General features: G+C 40.9%; 1 protein-coding gene across 2 annotated transcripts in view; it reads right to left on the minus strand.

Annotated features, from left to right (window-relative positions):
• Positions 1 to 20,431, minus strand: part of WASHC4 (WASH complex subunit 4) — a 44,555-nt gene that overhangs the window by 7,504 nt on the left and 16,620 nt on the right. For both annotated transcript variants that reach the window (XM_088676731.1, XM_035128666.3), the window contains exons 8-27: positions 19,679 to 19,721; positions 18,551 to 18,654; positions 16,035 to 16,155; positions 14,584 to 14,707; positions 14,339 to 14,466; positions 12,565 to 12,725; positions 11,665 to 11,791; positions 10,533 to 10,658; positions 9,344 to 9,451; positions 7,709 to 7,855; positions 7,453 to 7,532; positions 7,016 to 7,121; positions 5,810 to 5,926; positions 4,736 to 4,904; positions 4,285 to 4,439; positions 4,035 to 4,109; positions 3,841 to 3,945; positions 2,708 to 2,842; positions 1,912 to 2,020; positions 283 to 349 (exon numbers count right to left, since the gene is read on the minus strand). In XM_088676731.1, coding sequence (XP_088532857.1) covers positions 283 to 349; positions 1,912 to 2,020; positions 2,708 to 2,842; positions 3,841 to 3,945; positions 4,035 to 4,109; positions 4,285 to 4,439; positions 4,736 to 4,904; positions 5,810 to 5,926; positions 7,016 to 7,121; positions 7,453 to 7,532; positions 7,709 to 7,855; positions 9,344 to 9,451; positions 10,533 to 10,658; positions 11,665 to 11,791; positions 12,565 to 12,725; positions 14,339 to 14,466; positions 14,584 to 14,707; positions 16,035 to 16,155; positions 18,551 to 18,654; positions 19,679 to 19,721 — 2,307 coding nt within the window. The remainder of the gene's footprint in view (positions 1 to 282; positions 350 to 1,911; positions 2,021 to 2,707; positions 2,843 to 3,840; positions 3,946 to 4,034; positions 4,110 to 4,284; positions 4,440 to 4,735; positions 4,905 to 5,809; positions 5,927 to 7,015; positions 7,122 to 7,452; positions 7,533 to 7,708; positions 7,856 to 9,343; positions 9,452 to 10,532; positions 10,659 to 11,664; positions 11,792 to 12,564; positions 12,726 to 14,338; positions 14,467 to 14,583; positions 14,708 to 16,034; positions 16,156 to 18,550; positions 18,655 to 19,678; positions 19,722 to 20,431) is intronic.

Here is a 20,431-nt window from a genome sequence, read left to right on the forward strand (position 1 = left end):
GCATACTACTGCATACTAGTGGTGGGTTGAGCCAGAGCTAAACACATGCAGAGTTTGCAGCTCTGCAGTTCTCTGCCAGCCAGTCTCTCTCACATCCACACACACCTCATGCAGGAAGAGGTGATTCCCATGAGATGGTACACAGTGTGCAACAGTGGGCCTGCAGTGACCAGGGGGGTGGCATGAAAATAGGTTAGAGGTGCATGTGGTCTGTGGGATACAGGTTCCCCACTTTGCTTCACAGAAGCATAGACTAGCAAGCTGAAATCTTTGGTTGCATACCTAATTGCACTGCTACAGCAATGAAGTCCACCAGATCTTATCATTCGGACGTAGCCCATGGCATTCCCTTTAAAAATAAAATGTATAGGCAGCAAGAAACTTAAGTACCTGAAATTAAGTAACCAAGCACTCAAGAATTTAATGACACTAAGTCCATTTAGAACAGGCACCCCCAAACCTTGGCCCTCCAGATGTTTTGGACTACAATTCCCATCTTCCCTGACCACTGGTCCTGTTAGCTAGGGATCATGGGAGTTGTAGGCCAAAACATCTGGAGGGCCGCAGTTTGGGGATGCCTGATTTAGAAAGTTAAAACCTGTTGGAAACATCTGATGAAGCTGTATCTCCCCATCACCCCCACACAATACTATTTCATTTGTAAATAAACAAGTCATATTGAGAGAATACACTGGCAACCATAAGTAGTGCCCTTTACAGAATGTTATAGTGAAGACTAATGTGCATATTTTTCCATATGTTAATTTGGAAAGATGTAAGCACTGTATAGCCAATGTGTTTAATTAATCTACTCCACTGCAATTTGTTAGACTTCAAAGTACAGTGGCACCTCTGGTTACGAACTTGCAGTCGTACCTTGTTTTGCGGCCGGGATCCATTCCGGAGCCCTCGCTGCTAGCTGAAAAGGATGCAGGGCAAAGCGCCGCATCTGCGCATGCACATGGAGCGGTTTGCGCTTCTGCGCATGTGCGAGCGGCTAACCTGTTCCAGTACTTCCGGGTTTGCCGTGGACGTTCGCTGTAATGGACACTAGACAAGGTGGACATTTGCGGAGGTATTACTGTAATTCGTTCCAAAGGTCCGTTCTTAACCTGAAACCGTTCTTAACCTGAGGTACCATTTTAGCTAATGGGGCCTCCCGCTGCTGCCAGCGCGTGATTTCTGTTCTCATCCTGAGGTAAAGTTCTTAACCTGAGGTATTACTTCCGGGTTAGCAGAGTTTGTAACCTGAGGCACCACTGTACTTTGTTTTGGCCAGGTTGTGCTCACTGTCTTTCATAATTTAATAAAGTGAACAGCATTTTAGGTTTCAGAGCTGAAAGAACTATACCAGGGATGTCCAACAGGTTGATCGCGATCTACTGGTAGATCGCGGTCAATCACTGGGTCCCTTTCCTTAGCCGCTTCGCCCCACCCTCCATTGTGGCACGATTTGCAGAATGGAAGATTGAGTTTACTGAGTGAGGGTATTTGTTTCCCCAGCGATTTGTTGGTGAGTGGCTGTTCCTCTTTTCCCAAAACACCTAAAATTGGGGCTTTCCTCCTCCCTAAAAAAGCTCAACAACTTTGACTTGAACCCCCCCCCCAAAAAAAACAGGGCAGTAATTTAATTCTGTAAGTAGATTGCAGTCTCTTGGGAGTTGGCCACCCCTGAACTACGCAATTACTTCCTTGGGCCAAAGGAAGCTTATGTTTTTTGGACACCTACCCTGCCCGAACTTAGACAAGCTACTTTTGAAACTGAGGGAACTTCCCAAGTGATAGAATATGGGAACTGCTGTTCCAAGGAAAAAATGTAAACAAGCCCATTAGGTATGCCCAGTCCTACCCGATAGATCTTTGGATTTTAGCAATATATCTCAATATAGTGTTTACAATATATTTTCATACCTATCTGACTTATTAGTTGCCTGAACTGGTCAAGATAACTTTGTCCATCAGGTGTAATTCCAAGTTTTCTGATCCCTCGGTTGAATTTCTCTGCTCTCTCAAAGGGGTACTAGAAAAAATATTTTAAGATTGAAGAAATACATTAAGTAACTTGAAATACCTTTGTCAGCCCCATTTTATTTTTCCAAACACTTTTGTTCTTCTAAAACAGTAACCCCTAGCATGCTATATAAACCAAAATATGTACAGTTCGAAAGCAAATATCCATCTCTCTTGGAACCACATTTTAGTAAGACCCGTTACCTTGCAAAACATTTTAGAACATTCAAAATGTGAGTTTTGCAGCTAAAGAGAGATGCACAACTATATTTTAGACATATATTGCTTCTGTGCATTTAGGCCAGTAAATGGAACCTGCAACAATTTATCCTCCTTCCTAACATGGGTAGGTGTGTGTGAATAGGTGGATCCTCCCTCCAAGCACAGATTTTATCCCCATGTTCCATTTGTCTTTTCCAATTATTGAGTAATTCTGTGGTTACTCAATGAATTCATTAGGCTATTTGAGGGTTTTCCAAGCCTCAAGATTCCTCTTCATTTCCCAGTGACCCAGTTTTGGATACAATCCTGACAGAATTCACCACCAAACTCACTATCAGAAGGAGTGGCATTGAAGGAAAATAGAAACCAAGATTTTATAATTATATTTAAATGGGTATTGTTTATCTCAAGAGAGACTGAAATCAACTATCAATCAATCTTGTAGTTCTTAGCAATGGTTTCACAAACAACATACCTTGTGGTCATTTTGATCTTTAACTTCCCTAAAGAATCTGATATCTTTGATCAATCTGGATTTGATGTGCTCGTCATACATGAACTGGCTGAAGATATAAAATTTCTTTCTCAGAAACTGGTATGTGAAATTTACCTGAAGAAAAGTAGGAAAAAGTACAGTATGAAGAAGACTGATGCCCCCAGTTAGAAGACATTTCCCCAGTGACTTGTGACCCTGGTCCCAAGACTCAGAACCATCAATAGCTCACTTATAATGTCACAGTCCCACCCAAGTCAATATGTTTTGTTACTTTGAGCTTTTGTTAATCTGAAGTTACTGTGTGAATAAGTGAACAGCAGAAGGCATTCTTAGCTGGACAAAGAATCCTAAATACCCTGTTTCCCCGAAAATAAAACATATCCATAAAATAAGCCGTAGCAGGATTTCTAAGCATTTGCACAATATAAGCTATACCCCGAAAATAAGACATAGTGATAGGCGTAGTTCTGGAGGGCGCCAAGGAAGAGGTGAGGCTGGACATGTAATAAAAAATAAGACATCCCCTGAAAATAAGCTATAGTGTGTCTTCTTGAGGAAAAATAAATATAAGACAGTGCCTTATTTTTCAGGGAAACACAGTAGGACATGGGAGAGAAAAGTCTCATCAGGAATTGGGGCTTACATATAACTTATCCCCTTAAAGTTGTGCAGAAGAAGACAACAAGGATAATGTAAATATATTCCCATCCCCTTGCTGCACACTACTGCATCTCAGCTTACTGTCTGGAAATTGCCACACTAGGGTGAGATGGAAAGGAGAGAGGAAAGGAGCTGGGCTGGCATACTTATATCACCATTGCAAAATACTGTTAAGTGGCATCTTGCACACACAAATTTATGAACTATCATAATTTGGAAAAATGAAAATGCTTGTTTCATATTGTTTAATCTCATCTTTTTTCTCAGAGTATTTTAAAATTTGCCCCTCTTACATACACAGATGTACTCTTTGTGCTCTAATTAACACAGCATGTGAAACCACTTTCCTCCAACTGCTTGTGCTGTACAGTATTGTTCACGATGCAGTTTTAAATAAAAGGTCAGTATATGCCAGCGCAGCAGCTGTTCTGGGAATAACACAAAATACTCACAGTTGTGTTCAGGATTCCTGTGCCATGTGTTCGAATTGAATTAGCAATGTGCCTGATATTTATGGTGTTCAGATGCTTGTTATTGCTGATTCTCTCAATGAAGATCTGCAATTAAACAATTGCTATATAATTATAATAGCTATTAAATGGAAATCAGCAGCAAGAAGATTTGCTTTTTAAAGTGTAACCCTCACCTGATTATTGAGATTGTAGAGGTAGCGGGATACAAATACATGAATATTCCTCATAATTTCCAGAACATCAAGGCCCTGAAAAAACAGTAGGCAATTTAACTACATCACGTCTGGAAATAATCCAAATAATTGCTGTTGTCTGAAACTTTTAAAAAGCAAAAACACCAAAAGCGTTAAGTACCGTACTTCAGCAAGTCACAAAATCCTGTTTTTTTAAAAATAGAGAGACACTAGCATAAACACGAGGTACCTGTTCTAAAGTCTGACTAGGAAGATGTGCTTCTGTCATAGTTAAACCATAGCGTTGCGTTGCTAAATTCCTCATCTCGCTATAGGTGGCCCAGTCATGCAGAGCTACTGTAGTAAGGTTGTAGAAAGTCTTGTCTAGGTAATGTGTCACATAGGCTGCAAAAAGAGGGAGGGAAATGAACAGCCATTTTCACAATGAATACTTGGAGAAAAGGGCAGAGGACAAGGGCAGGAAAACATATTCATCCCAACTCTAACGTTATTTAGAACTCTAGAAATAAAGTAACATTAGAAATGCATTGAGTAAAAGTACCTGCTGGAACTACACTGATCATATCAGCATATTGAGGACAGATTACTTCAAAAAAGTACATAGAGAGAGACAGGAGGGATGTATTTTACTTCATAGAAAAAGTATCAAGCTTTGAAAGTGAACATTAAGAAAAGCCTACCTTTTATATCTATGAACCGATTGAAAAAACGAATTGGGTTCAAGGAGAAGAAGTGGGCAAGGTCTTTCATTCCAACTTTGAAGGGATTTCTGTCATCTAGTTTCAAGTGTGTGTGCACAGAAAGGCGAAGGTCCTTTTCTATTTCTTTGCATAGTTTGTCCAGGAGGTGCTGCTCAAATAAAAGTCACAACAAACACTATTTTCATGGGGTCGAAACTAATCTTTACAAGACATTTATTCCTCAATAAAATAGTTCTACAAAGAAACAGGAGATCCAAAAAGATGGTTTTCCTTCTCCGAAGGGGGACTAAATTAGATTATTTTTAATTCAACATTAGGATGAAAAAGTGAGTTATTGCATATACGCTGTGCATGTATAGATACACAGACAAAGTAGTATCCCCTAACCCTCTGGAGCAGATTTTGAGGGTGCACAAGGGGCTACAGATGAGAGGAGAGAAGGGAGGAGTTCTGTTGCACAAACAGAATGACAGTGTTGGATACAACCCACTCTCTCTAAATATTGGTCAATCTCCCCAAAGGTTTGGTGACTGTTGGTCACTTAAAATGTAAACAGTAAGTTATGTATGTTAATTTGATTTAAGAAGCTAAATCTACATATGATGCAAAGGAAAAGAGGAGGGACAACTGAATGGGAAATTAGAATATGCAGTGTAATATAAACACTACATTGTCATACAAGTACATAACTACAACTCAACAAACGTTAGCATAAACCTAAAGCAGAGGACGACAGAGGACGAGATGGTTGGACAGTGTTCTCGAAGCTACAAACATGAGTTTGACCAAACTGCGGGAGGCAGTGGAAGACAGGAGTGCCTGGCGTGCTATGGTCCATGGGGTCACGAAGAGTCGGACATGACTAAACGACTAAACAAAAGCAGAGGAATAACTGAGGAAAAATGAGACCAGAGCAATAAAGAATGTGAGCTTCTATTAACTTTAAGAATTTTGAGAATTCCAACAGAAATCCTCAACAGTGGCAGATTTAAATATTCTCAGATTGCTCTTTACTGCTTTCATTCAAAGTAAATAAAATGCTTGCATTATTACCTTGTTTAAAACATCCATGATTTCTTTGTCATAACTTTCCAAAAGTATTTCATGGGACTCCAAGTGCCTTGAATGCATCATAGCTGGTACACAATCCCGCAATGCACTAAACATGTACTGTAAAAAAAAAGTTGCAAATTGATAAAGAACCTGAGCAACAGCATGTGCTAAAAGGATCCTGAACATCAATTAATCTCTAAAACTACATTTAGATATAATGCTAAATCATGGTTTATCAGAACAAAACTCAGTGAGCCTAGACACTGAGCATTCTTCCCCCATCCACTCCAGCACAGCACAAAGAAATTGGAGGTTTTCACTTCAATTCTAGATTAATCACAGTTTAGAATGCCATCAGAATCCCAAATTGAGGTTAAGTTTAACTAAGATTAGTTGAAACAAGCAAGCTTAATAACAAACCATTCAAACTCTTGTAAACTGCTTAGAGGTTTCACCACAATCAAGGGGTATATATACGTTTTGTTAAATAAACAAAATTAAAAATAAAGTTAAACTTTAGGTCAGTGGTTCTCACACTTTTTGCAGTAGTAGAACCCTTCACTTAAAAAAACACACCTTTGGAAGAACCCTCACAGTAAATTCTTTTTAAACTTTATTTTTAAGGGGAGCTGATTATTGGGAGAGCAAGTGAGAGACAGTCAGAATTGAAATTTTTAAAAGGAACTATTAGATTTTGAAAAACTTTGCTGTCCATCTCCTGATCTTCTCTGATGGGAGATGGCTTTGCTTTGCTTGTCATCCTTAAGGCTTTGTCTCTTATCTCTCAGTCAACATTAAAAGAGAATCATATATGAAGCTCTGTAAACAATGCTCCTCTCCCCAGCTACTGATTGAAACCATGGAAAGTGCACCAAGAGAAGGAATGAAGGGGAAGGGATCCTCAAGACAACTGCTTGAAAAGTGCATTTAATCCCCATGGCTGCTGCTCAATAGAAATAATACATTGGGTGCACTTGACTGCCATTACAACTCCCTGGACTGCTTCACAGAGCCTCAGGGTGATCACAAATAAACCAGAAGTTTGTGTGCTCACCCTTCTCCCCTCTGCAGGCTTCCACAACTCCACATTATGCAAGACTTTTGGGAACTGTGCTTTGTTCTAACCTAAGTTAATTAGCAAGCCATTATATCAAACCATGGTTTTGTTTAACCCACCTTCCTAGTTTGTCTATTTCATTTACTTACATGTAACCTAGCAGCATCCACTGCATTTTCATAGACATCATCAAGATAGATTGGAAATACAGTTCTGTGCCAATACAAGAAGCAACAGTCACATTGTGCTTGGACTCTAGAAGGGAAAAGGAGCGAAGTTACTACTGAGAAAGAAAGCAAAGAATTACCATTGCAACATCAATGATCTCAAACAGAAATCAACTTATAATATAGCACACTTTCAAGCTGATGTTCACAAGTCACAGGGGTGGAAAAAATGGTTTTTAAGAAACAAGAATGGAATATCGTTCTTCAGGATGCTGAACTCTGTGCTTAAAGCCAAGTTTCATACTGAGTACACAAAATCCTGACTTTCACATATGATGATGAACAGCACTCTACAGGAGTCAAGAAGGTGGTGTATTGTGCTGAAAGTCTACAGAATTTCGTTCCGTGGTATTACCTACCGTTCTTTAAGTTCACTGATTAAGGCCAGCTTCTTCATAACTACTTGGAGAGGAAGGAGCTCTTCATCTTTAAATGTTTTCTGAAAGGGAGAAAGGAAAGGAGGAGACAGACACGCAAGAGCATCAATCCAATAATAATAACAACAAAAGTTAATTTTATGGCTGTGCCTTAATCACTGACTATGCAATTGCCTATGTGATTGCTGCTAACAGAAATGATAAATATTGCAATTATGGAAGGAACTGTTGTGCTTACCATTTGTGTGCCCACACTGAGTGCGAGGGAAATAATTAGTCGTCTCTGTTTTGTGCTAGGACCGTTGAGGGTGTTCTCAGCCAATACAAGAGCAGAGAGTACATCAAGGCGCTGTTCACTGTACTTCTTGTCTGAAATAACTCTTTTCTTCATTTAAAAAAGCATAGAAGAGAGCATTTGGGGTTTAGTATTTATGGAAAATTCAACAGCAAATGTTGCATTACATTTATGAGTCTACCACATTATTTGCATTTTTGGTACCAAGGTCGAGCTAAGGCACATTTAATATACACATCATAGGTAAAGGTAAAGGGATGCCTGACCATTAAGTCCAGTCATGGACGACTCTGGGGTTGCCGCGCTCATCTCGCTTTACTAGCTGAGGGATCCGGTGTTTGTCCTCAGACAGCTTTCCGGGTCATGTGGCCAGCATGACTAAGCTGCTTCTGGTGAACCAGAGCAGCACACGGAAATTCTGTGTACCTTCCCGCCGGAGTGTTACCTATTTATCTACTTGCACTTTGACATGCTTTCGAACTGCTAGGTTGGCAGGAACTGGGACCAAGCAACAGGAGCTCACCCCGTCGCAGGGATTCAAACCGCCGACCTTCCGATCGGCAAGCCCTAGGCTTTGTGGTTTAGACCACAGCACCACCACGTCCCTGCATCATACACATCAAAATATTACACAAATTTTGGCAAGAAAAGCTATCCCCAAAGTATCCTCCCCCTATCCCAAATTAAGTATAGTCGGCACATTAATGCAACCCTGAAGTTACCCAGGATTAGCTTAGACTCTAGGGAATATCCTTGTTGCTTTCAAAATGCCAGTGAACACAGTTTATCTGAGACTCTTCTGCACAAGCCCTTTTGAAACATGCAGGACTTCTGCCAGAGCACAGATTCATTTTAACCTCAATGGAGTTTAAACTGGAAACATCCCTAGTGATACATATTATTATCATCTGTGTGTTCAATCTCTCCTTTGGTGATCATTCACCCATGTTCTGCTTCACATATTAACATCAATTTCGCAGTTGAGGCAACTCGCCAAAGTGTTCAGTATGTGAGTAAGTATGAAATTCCATACGTATTTTCTCCGCAATGTAAAACATACATTGCCTGCATTCAAATGCAATTAACTATGGCTTAATATTATATAAACAATCCCCGTCTCCCCCATCACCATGGCTCTTCCAGCACTAATTATAAGAAGGGCAATCAAAAACATTTGCTTTCACTTTCAATTAACTGCAGTGTAGTGTTGTGTTTGACTCCTAAACAGTGGTTGATATATTAGTCAATTGGCTTGTTTCAGTTAAACATTGTTAAGACTAACCAGATTGTCCAGATTCAGACATATAACATTGACAGAATTCCACTGAAAAACAGAAAGCCTCAAATCTCCTCCTCACAGTTGCACACTAGGAACCTGGGGTTTGTTCACATAATGGCATATGACTGCTATCATCATTGTTTACCTTTTGATATCATCACTGCTTACCTCCCAACTATTTGATCTCTTTAGCTGGTTTCTATCACTAAAAATGCATAAACGAAGCAGCCCAACTGTGATAAAGCTACTCATTTTAACTATACCGAACAGTAAAGTACTTACTGAAACTTTTTGCATACCTTGGCTATAGCAATAGCATTAAGAGCCTGATGCTGTAGATGCTGAATTATGTGCGTTACTGAATCAGCGACAATCATACTTCTTCTGTAAAATGTATGCTGTATTGCCTGCAGTTGACCAAATTTCAGAACACAAGAGTTAACACCACAATTCTGTTATTTGAATCACGTTTTGCCTATTCTTCCATACAGAGAACTACCGTATTTTTCCAGGTATAGGCTAAGTTTCCCCCCTTAAAAATGTCAAAAATTAGGAGGTATCTTATACATGGGGCCATCTCCCCCCATTTTCTTAAATCAGAGTCCCCCCAAAATAGGGGCGTCTTATAGACTGGAAAATGTGGTACTTTGTCCAAATCTTCAACAACTCAATTCAATATGAAAGACAATTTGAATTTCTGACTAGGTACCGTAGCTATACTGGGTGTTCCATCAAAATCAACTTTCAACGATATGTTAATATTCCCGTCAAAAGCAGTATACTATATTTGCTGCTATGTCAGCAAGTACAAATCATGCTGGCATCACTGATAGCTATAATGAAGGTTTAGACCACAGTCAAATGCACATTTTAAAAGAGACCATTAGTGGCAACAGACCGCTGGCACAACTAAAATTAGGCATAACCGCTGCTGATTGTATCTATAACCATGCTTCCTCTAAAAGAACATGGGACCATTTACAGCAGATAGCAAAACAAACAACCCTTGTGACTGGATCGGCAAAGGCAGAAAGATTATGTAGGAAGAGTAAGAACAGGAGTAAGAGCAACATATTCAGTCCTAATACCTAAACTATCTCTGAAGTGTCTTCAAAAGGTGCCAAAATGACAATACTGAGGGGGGTTGTCATATCTCCAGGAGTTCCACAAATGGAGTATCAATTGTATTAGCACAGAACTTCAGCTTAGGCACCCTATTTGAGAACCTGACCTATAGCGGTTTCAGAAATTACAGTAAATATATTTTACCCAGAAAAGATGCAAAGAAATAAAACTTAAGAGACACAAAACGCATGGCTCTGGAGATATGTAAACCATTTAGATAAGTATCCTTTGCCTGAATTATTGTTTACATATTTTGTCTACCATCTTTCCAGCTCATAAATTAAAGCACACATGTCGTAACACACCTGCAAAAGGACTACTGCAAATGTTAGGGTCACCAAGGAGATGAACATTGCAACTTACTTTGAGAAGTTCCACAAGCCTGCACAACGCTTTAACTGAGGTTTTAGTCATTGGCTTCTGCATTGACATGTGCAGATTCATTGTAGTTTTAATGATATTACTAAGGCTGTAAGCGTACAGAAAACCCTAGAGATAAATTGGGAGTGGAACGTGAATCGTCATTACATCTCTGCTGCATCATAAATATTTTTGTGTGTCCAAAATTGGTTCTATCACACACAAATACAGCTGTTCAAAATACAATTGAATTAAACTTTATGGAATTAGAAGCAAACAAGCACCAACCTACTGAAGCATGAACTATTAATCAATTTCCCGATTTCTATAATGCAAGTGGTTTTATTCCTTCTTTGGTAGTCCCTTTTCTACAACACCACAAGGCTGACCACCAGCCTTCACTCCCCATTGTTACACAGCAAGCAGGGAAGCCTGATAAAGCTTCTCACACAAGTTAATGTGGGAAGTTCTGAGCTTTCGCTAGTGAATCTCAACTTGGGAAAAAGGTGGCGTACAAATGCATTAAATAATAATTACTGATACAGGGAAACAAAACAGAACCCCTATTTCCCTGTTTGAAAAGATGGCTTGGTTGAGACATCACAATGAAGAATTGGTAAATGAACGAGTCTGGAGTAAGCCTAGGGCTTCCCTCCTCTATAACTTGTAGGAAACCATGGTTGCCTGTTACCCAAACAAGGGAAATCTGATTTGTGCTTATTTTACAACCAAGAAAAGTATATCATAGTTTAGCAGTTCTGATATAACAGCAAACTATGGTTTGTCACATGAGTGAGTGTGTGCAGTGATCAGAGTGTGGGGTGACAAAGAGAACTTTGTCAAGCCAGTGTTAGGATTATATCTGAAGCAAGCCTATTAATCTGTGAAACAAAAGTTGCAAAATTGCAGAGCTAGCAAAATTTAATTTGATGGTGCCAGTCATAAATATATTTACTTAGGCTGTATAAAGAAATTACTATATGTATTAACCTTACATCCATTATTAAGCAATTGTAGTAATAGACCTATATTCACCAGTTTCTTCTTCAGTAAATGGTACTCAAGAAATGTAAACTATCTATATATAGAGAGAGCAGCATTTTTTAACCATGTTGCTTTGTAACCTAGCACACACCTGTATAAAAATGTTGCACCTATTAGTGAGATCTTCTGCAAACTTATCCATTTGTTGTTCCTTTGACAAAATAGATTCCATTTTCATCATCCAGGAGCTCACAAATACGTAATATGACTGCATCTCTCTGGAGAGAAAACAATTAATGATTATGTAATGGTTCAGTCAGATACATCTTTAACCAATATTAAAGAAGTTGAACTGTGGTTTGAAACATCTGAATTGACATGCCATTGTTTGCAATGGGTCAAGGGCCATAGTTTGATACATGTTTATGCTATGATTTGGCACAATGCCCAACATAATTTCAGCCATCACTCTGCTTTAAGGGATTGTTGGACCATGGAGACAAGTTATGAAGCTGAGTGCTTGTGTGAAAAATAGCAGCCAAACAATGATTTGGGTTTTGAATTATGGTTAATGCAAATCACAATTTGACATGCCAAATTTCTGCCAGTGTAAATTATCCTGAAAATTAACTGCTTGGTGAGCTTGACTAATCCAAAACACAAAACTGAGCCAGTGTAACAATGTTATTATTTGTATTATTTAGATATCTTACCTACCCTTCACAGGGCAGCTTAAAACCATTTAAATATGTAATATTAAAATAGGTTATAATATTCAAGAGAATAAAGTGCCTCCTAAACACACACATATGCACATGTCTTCAGCACTGGAATTTAATCCCCTATTCCTGAATACTTTTATCTGGATACAATGGCCATGGAACATAAAATCCCCACCAAAAGAGGGGTGCTTGGCTGTTTTCATAACTGGAAAAGAACGGGAATGTCAATCAGCTCCTATTTTTTTCAGTTTACAAATATTTTTGATGCACAGAGTAAGAACCATACAGGTAGGGGGGGGGGAGAGATCTCCCTACTCTTCAAACCTTACTTGGTAAGTGACTGAGCCTTCTGCTGCAGAAAAGTTTCTCTGTGTATTTTAATGGAATGAAAATTCTTCCTGTCCAGAAGCTTGGCAGCAGCTGGCACCTTCTGAATGAGAAAGTTGTCAGCAAACCAAATGATATTAGCTGTAAGTGTAATAGCTGGCACCTGGAGCAGCAACAGTAACATTTGGATGAAGGATGGAGGGGGGAGAGAAAGATATCATATTAGGCTTGATATTGAAAACCATGCACTCGCTACACCACATTCAAATATGTAGGACTGTTCTATAGGTATTTCAAGATATACATACGTAGCAGGCCAGTTCTAAGCCCAGTTTTAAGTAATCTCACTTCATTTCACATGAATGTTTGCGTAGGATTTTAGGCTCTGCTGCCGAGTCTACACTCTGCAGCACCAACAGGGAACAGAATTATCAGAACATGTTTCAGAGATTAAGGAGGAGGGGTAGTGGGACTGAACTAAGCTACACACAGTCCATAGCATCTTAGGATTCATCTCTTGAGTACCAGAGCAACTAGAACAGGTATGACAACTCTGCACCAATTCAGTGGACGCTGCTTCAACAGCGGATGGGCATAAAAAGAGTTTAGTGCAATCACTGCTAAATCCCTGGACAGAACAGTTTTGCTTTTTAAAAAAAGGTGGCTTACAGAATCTATGCCCATGTCAGAGCAACAGGTGTACCTCTCAATGTTTCATTTAAGCTGAAATTCTGGGCAAATTTATTTTGAAGCATTGAAGGAACCACCACTTATTTCTGAGTAAACATGGTTAAGATTGGACTGTTTATGGTTGTTATTAACCCGTGCATTACTCACATGTAGGGCATTGCAGTAACTGATAAGAGCAAGGCCATACTTTTGGTTCCTCATCTTCTTCCTCAAACCACCATGCACTGCCTGCAGCTGACTGAAGAGAAACCCCAAACATGTACAACCAGGGGTCCTAATTGTGACTAGGTCCTAAATGTAAGCAGGCGTTCACATGCTAGGGGTTTTCTTCACACAACTGCACAAAATGTGTGGCTGTTTGAGGAAGGAGACTCAGCATTAAGAGGTGGAACTAAAAGCGGCCCTGCTCCAAGTAATCACAGCAATATACTACATGTGAATAACACATCAATAGGACCATTATCAAAGGCAATACAGTGGTGCCTCGCTTAATGAATGCCCTGCTTAACGAAATTTCCGCTTAATGAAAGGATTTTTCGAGTGGAGGTTGCCTCGCTAGACGAATTCGTTTTATGAAAAATTCGTCTAGCGAATCGCGGTTTCTCATAGGAATGCATTGAAATTCAATTAATGCGTTCCTATGGGCAAAAAAAAATCCAAAAAAATTTCAATGCATTCCCATGGGATTCGCTAGACGAATTTTTCGCTATAAGAAATACCTGTGGAATGAATTAAATTCGTCTAGCGAGGCACCACTGTAGCTGCCTATTTCACACACTTGCAATTAATGGCAAAAATAGCAGTTTTTGATCACAAGAAAATTAATGCAACATTCATTGACAAGGCAACTTGAGTACTATAAAGATAACATGTTGTTGGTTCCTTTGCTATACACAAAACATAATTGTTATTCAGAAAGGACAACAAATTGAAACTATGAAAACAGAAAAAAACCTAGCTAAATTATTTTAAAGCTGGAGTTACTAGTGAGAGCTTGTAACTAGATACTGTTACTATATTTTTATAAGAGGTTTTTTATGTTGCTTGTGAAATTTAATTATTAGAGGAAAATTACAAAATCTTCACCTTTTTGCAAATGTCCAGTAACGATTTGTAAAATTTCTTGTCTACTGTCCGAAAAATCTGAAAATGCAGTACAAACAGCCCACAAATTCCTACGTACTTATCTCTCTGGTCAATTTCTGAGGGTTCACCTTGTACAAATACACACAGAAAAGAATAGTTTTGAAGTCTGCCACTAGACAAACAATATAACAACTTTTACAAACAATAATGTCAGTGCAATAAAAAAAAAATCCATCTTGCATTACCAAGTTTAGCTTCAACATTTGCAAAAATTGTGCGAATACTATGTGCAAACTCCTCAGCAAAAGTGCTGTTCTTCGACACTGACACTCCACCATTGAGGCAATCAAATTGTTGCTCTATACAGGCCTGAATGAGGACAAGAGAAACAAGAGTGATTTACAACATTAGTTTCATGGAGAATATGAGCACAACATATTAATAGATGGTTGCAAATAAATCAGAATTCCATGATGGAGACAATTCAACTGGCAAGTTGTGCTTTATTTGGGGAGTGTTCAGTTCAAATGAAACCATACTGAAAATCTAATCAAAAGGAGATTAAGATTGATTCATTGACTGTTAATTGTCAGCTGAGCCCAGTACAAGTACCAATACGAGTAAACATTAATTTCAATACAAGTACCAGTTAATTTCAAAGTACAGTGGTCCCTAGACTTATGAATTTAATCCGTTCTGAATGCACATTCGTAGGTCGAAAAGTTTGTAAGTCGAAAAAAACGGTTTCCCATAGGAATGCATTGGAAACGGAAAAATTCGTTAGTTGAGTAAACCGCATCTAAAATTCGTAAGTCGAGAAAACCCCATCTAAACCACAACGGTTTTCCTTTCGGATGTTGAAAAAAACGTAAGCGTGCGGCCATTTTTTTTCATTCGTAACTCGAAATTTCGTAAGTCAAGTACTTTGTAAGTCGAGGGACCACTGTATAATAAAATAAAACTCAAGCACTTTTCTAATATAGTAAATACTATTATAAGAAAAATATTAAAAGCTTATTTCTGCAATAAGAAACGTTACTGTTAATTGTATATAAGACAACGACAAAGGAGGCATCTAAAACTTTTGATACTTTTACTACGGATCACAAAAAAGACTCAGCTGCAACTTGACTGATTCCAGAAATATAGTGCAGGGCATTTGCTCATGCAATGGACACCTCCTGCTTCTCCTCCTTCATAGCTCCCTACGTGCCCCTCATATATGGTCTGGCGGGTCCTAACCCACCAGAGATTTGTGAGGGCTGCAGAAGAAAGGAGAAGAGAGGACAGGAGAGAGAGAGTCTATAAGTGGATGTCTCCCAATTAATTCTGTGTGCCTTGACTTTTTCTTTTCTTTTTCCTTTTTTCCAAACTGTAGCTTTCTACCCCACTTAGCATGCTGCTTTTAAACTGAGGGAACTTTCGAAAGCAATTTGGAATGCTTTTAAAAGAACGCTGATCAAAAATTGCACTTGCTATATGCAAGCTCTTGGGTGCACATGAAGTAGCTCTTTGGCTCCCAGTCAGAAAATATTAGATAAATAACTGTGGAGAGGATACCAACAGCATACCATTTAAAATTTAAGCACACCAATTAAATGACGACATTTTCAGAAAAGAAACATTTTACTCCATAAATCTTACAAACCACATCTGAACTCTATTAAGAAATAGACTCTATTATTTATTATGTTACCTGGAATATCGTCCCATCCAGTAATTGGTTTTCTAGTTTTAATAGCAACTTTTCAAATGGCTTCAGCTTATCTTCCTGCACTCCAAATTTAGAAGGATTATGATGGACAGATTTTAGTAACCTAATGAAGCAAAAAAACAAACAAAAACACTACTTAAAAGAAACAACTTTCCTATATGTGTACGGGATGGAAGGAATTATTCAGGAGGAATAATCTGGAGGGGCAAACTTTGTATTCACACACTTATGAATGATGGGGGGGGGCGCGCGATAATCTACCTTTGAATAATATGAGCTGACCTAAGATTTTTGCTTGTTTCATTTACAAAATAGCCCTGGCACAACTTCAAGCAGTGCCCTTGACTGTGCAGCTACACTTCTGGGACACAAGGCATTTGGGACTGCACTATGCCATGATTACCATTATTCCCAGGGGATTAATGAAGAAAAATGTTTTCCTAATTACAGTGAAGGGTGTTAACCTTGATTGACTGAACCATCACACGCTTGAGCATTTTAACAACAGTTCACATCAGCTGGTCACTGTAGGAATAATTATAAACATGCAATAAAAGCTTAATGTTGCTCCAGTTAGTGGCAAAATACAGGAAATTAAGGTCTGAATACCAGAATTGCAAAACACACACCTATTCAAACCCAGTGAAAAGGTGCGGTGCAGCTTCAACATCTGTTTAAGTTCTTAGAATTTTGAAGTGCCAGGCATAGCTCTAGTGGCTTTAGCCCAAACGTAGCAGAGTTTTCCTGCACAGCGCAGAAGCTAGTTGAGGTGGAAATGACTAGTCGGCTAGACGCAGAATAACTACCGTGTTTCTCCTAAAATAAGACACGTCTTATATTTTTTTCCCTCAAAAACCCCCACGGTGGCTTATTTTCGGGGGGTGTCTTATTTTATTTTTTTAATTACCTGTAAGTTGCTGCTGCTGCTGAAGCGCCGACAAAGAGCCCAGCAGCGCACGCCGAGTGAAGCCCCGAGCCAGCGGGACCCGCTGAAGCGCCGACAAAGCGCCCAGTATCGCCGCGCAGAGCGCCCCGAGCCGCAGCAGCAGGAGAGGGATTCAAAGTGCTACAGAGCACTGCTGGGTCCCGCTGGCTTGGGGCGCTCCACATGGCGCTGCTGGGCACTTTGTCGGTGCTTCAGCGGGGCCCGCAGCACACACCGCTTTGAATCCCCCTCCTCCTCCTGCGGCTCGGGGCGCTCCGCATGGCGCTGCTAGGCGCTTTGTCGGCGCTTCAGCGGGGCCCGCAGCACGCACTGCATGGAGCCCCGAGCCAGCTCCACTGCAAGAGCACGATGTGGGAGGGGAGCCTCAGTTGCTGCAGAGCTCCGTACTGGGCTGGCCAAGTGACCCGGAAGGTGCTGGGAAGTTGGCAGCCCCGCAGACACAGCACAAGCCCCCTGACCGCGTGCGTCTAGCTGTCAGGGAGCTTCCCACCGAGAAAGAAGAGCGCAATTCAAAGGTTCTGCCGGCGTCCGGGAGGGAGCGATGGAGAGCGCGAAACGGAGATCGGGCACGGGGCTCGCCAAGGAACCCAGGCGGGGGAGCCAGCCCGGCAGTCCGATCTCTGTTTCGCGCTCTCCGTCGCTCCCTCCCGGGCGCCGGGAAGTTGGCAGCCCCACAGACACAGCACAAGCCCCCTGACCGCGTGCGTCTACCATAGCTGTCAGGGAGCTTCCCACCGAGAAAGAAGAGCGCGATTCAAAGGTTTTGCCGGCGCCCGGGAGGGAGCAACGGAGAGCGCGAAACGGAGATCGGGCGCGGGGCTTGCTAAGGAACCCAGGCGGGGGAGCCAGCCCGGCAGTCCGGCAGCTGCGCTGCGGCCGCAGGAAGCAAAGTCCAGCGAGGGAGCGCCGCCGGCCCCAGAGCAGCGCGACGTTGCTGGGTCCCGCTGGCTCGGGGCTCCATGCGGCGCACGCTGCTGGATGTTTTGGCGGGGCTGCAGCAGTTCCGGGCCCCAACCCGGCAGGCCTCTTCCTCTTCCTTGGCGCCCTCCGGAACTGCACTACGGCTTATTTTCCGGGGATGTCTTATATTTTTTCAAGGCATGAAAACCCTGCCATGGCTTATTTTATAGGCGTGTCTTATTTTAGGAGAAACACGGTATTTACAGGATTTATTAAAAGAAAATAAAACCAGCAGAGTTTCTGCATACAAAGCAAAACAAAAATAAATCCTTACTCTCTCTCTCTCTCTCTCTCCAACCATACGCAGCACTCCTACTCCTAACACCCACTCAGAAACAACTGTGCTAGCATTCCTAGATAACAGAGTTCAGTGCTGGTCATTAACCAATCAGAGAGCTGTTGCCAGGCCAGGCAGACCTTGGCTTTCTGCCAAGAGTAAATTGACACTGCCTTGAGTTAACTGTGTGAAGCAAGAATCTGTAAGTTTCCCATGAGAACCAATTAACAGAAACTGAACATAAGTGACCACTGTATTGATGCTTTATTTTTCTACAGTACCAGTGGAAATAAATGTAAGAATTTATCCACATACCTTTTGTACATAGTCCAGTGCTCTTTCAGGGTAGCATGGTTGTCTATTATCTCATCCAGGGTAAGTAAAACTGCCAGCAGTTCTCCCAGATGCTCATACATAGCCTGTTTGAAAAGGTATATATCCTGAATTTAGAGCAAAATCCTATACTGTACCCACTTTTCTGGGAGTAAGTCCCACTGAACTCAATGGGATGTACCACTGAGTATATATGATTAGGATAGTGTCCCCAAGAAAATTATTAGAGTTGATGTGCTTGAGATGTATAGGAGCATAACAATAGTTTTTATTACATATTTTATTCACTATGCCAGAGGTTTTCAACTTTTTTGGATCCACAGTTCCCTTGACCAACTACATTTCTTTCTGCGGCACCCATGTGTGGCTCAGGAGCCGAGTTATGTCACCCCTTGCCTGCAGAGCTGGCAGCCCCTCACCCTTTTTCAACACCCTCCCTTGTGGAGTGTTCCCACAGCCTCCTCTCCTTGAGAGTCCTCCGGGCAGCCACTGCTGCCACCCTGGTCTCTGAGCTGCCCACCCCGTCCCAAAGACAGGTGCCTCCTCACACTTCCTCACAGGGGCCTGGGACCTGTCTGTCCATTCACAACAGCAAGGGCTGGTGGGCTGGCTGGCTAGGCTCCCTTGCTTGCTTGCTTACTTACTCCCAGGCTGCCTTAGCTCCTGGCAACCAGCACCCCCTGACCAGCCCCAGAGGCACCACTCGCCTGGGGAGCTTGTAGCCAGGGCTGCTGCAACAAACAGCTGTGCAAGCCTTGGGGAGACAGAGACATGAAAGAGCATCCAAGAAGGGAGGGAAGGAAAGAGGGGCAGAGGACAGTGTTGCCCTCGGCACCCCTGAACATCATTCAGGGCACGGCACACTGGTTGAAAATCACTGTACTATGCTGTACTGTAAGCCTAACTGGCAAGAAGAGATACCTGAAGGAATCAGGTGTCCTTAGCCTATTAAAGAACCTAGCACAATTTAGTTTATTGTATTATTTGTAGATTTATTTCATTTTTAAAAAATGCTTCCAATTAAGGCAGATATCCAGATATCCAACTCCCAGGTAAAGAACCTACAAAGTTATGCCACACAACAAGTCAAAATCCCTATGGAATTCTCACCTGAAAATGAACTCCTGATGTTTCTATAACTTTAGGTGCATTCCTGAAACACAAAATACTGTATTTCACACCATTTAACAAAAACATTTTAGAGCCGCATGATTTATTTATTTATTCATTCATTTTTTATTAATGTATTTATTACCCTCCCCTTACCCTAAGGTCCCCAGAACTTTTAAATAAGCTCAACATAGTAGTTAGTTCTGAACATGCAAGAGGTATAAAAAAAATGATCACTTGAGAACCTGAAATACTGGAATGAAAGTGATAAATCACATTAAGTATTACTAAATAGGCTTGCCCAAGTTTTGGCCTAGAAACCTGAACACAGTCCAGCGGTCATATATGCTGGCTTGCTAAGTCCTACACACACAGGTTTTCACTGTGCCAGGCTATCATCGCAAGACAAATTTATTTAATGCCCTACAGGCTGCAATCACTGGCAAGTGGCATTCAGTTTGGTAGGTCACAAGTTGTACAGGTCTGTGATAGTAAAAGAGCTAATTATTGAGAAGTGAACACCTGCAGTAGCTAGTGACTTCAAATGGAACATCAAATGGAAATACTCATTAATCCAAAACAACCATGGTTTACATCCCAAAACAGACAGGTGTCCGTTTAACAATGCAAGGGAAACTTCAGGCACACACCCAATATTTCCTCCCCAACTCTGCAAAATTTAAGAAGCACATCAACATGCTGTATTTTTTTCATTTGCGTTTTCAACAAATTAAAGGGTAGTATTTTTGGCAG

This window comes from Zootoca vivipara, chromosome 9 (genome assembly GCF_965207765.1).
Source record: "Zootoca vivipara chromosome 9, rZooViv2.hap1.1, whole genome shotgun sequence".
Classification (NCBI taxonomy): Eukaryota; Metazoa; Chordata; class Lepidosauria; order Squamata; family Lacertidae; genus Zootoca; species Zootoca vivipara.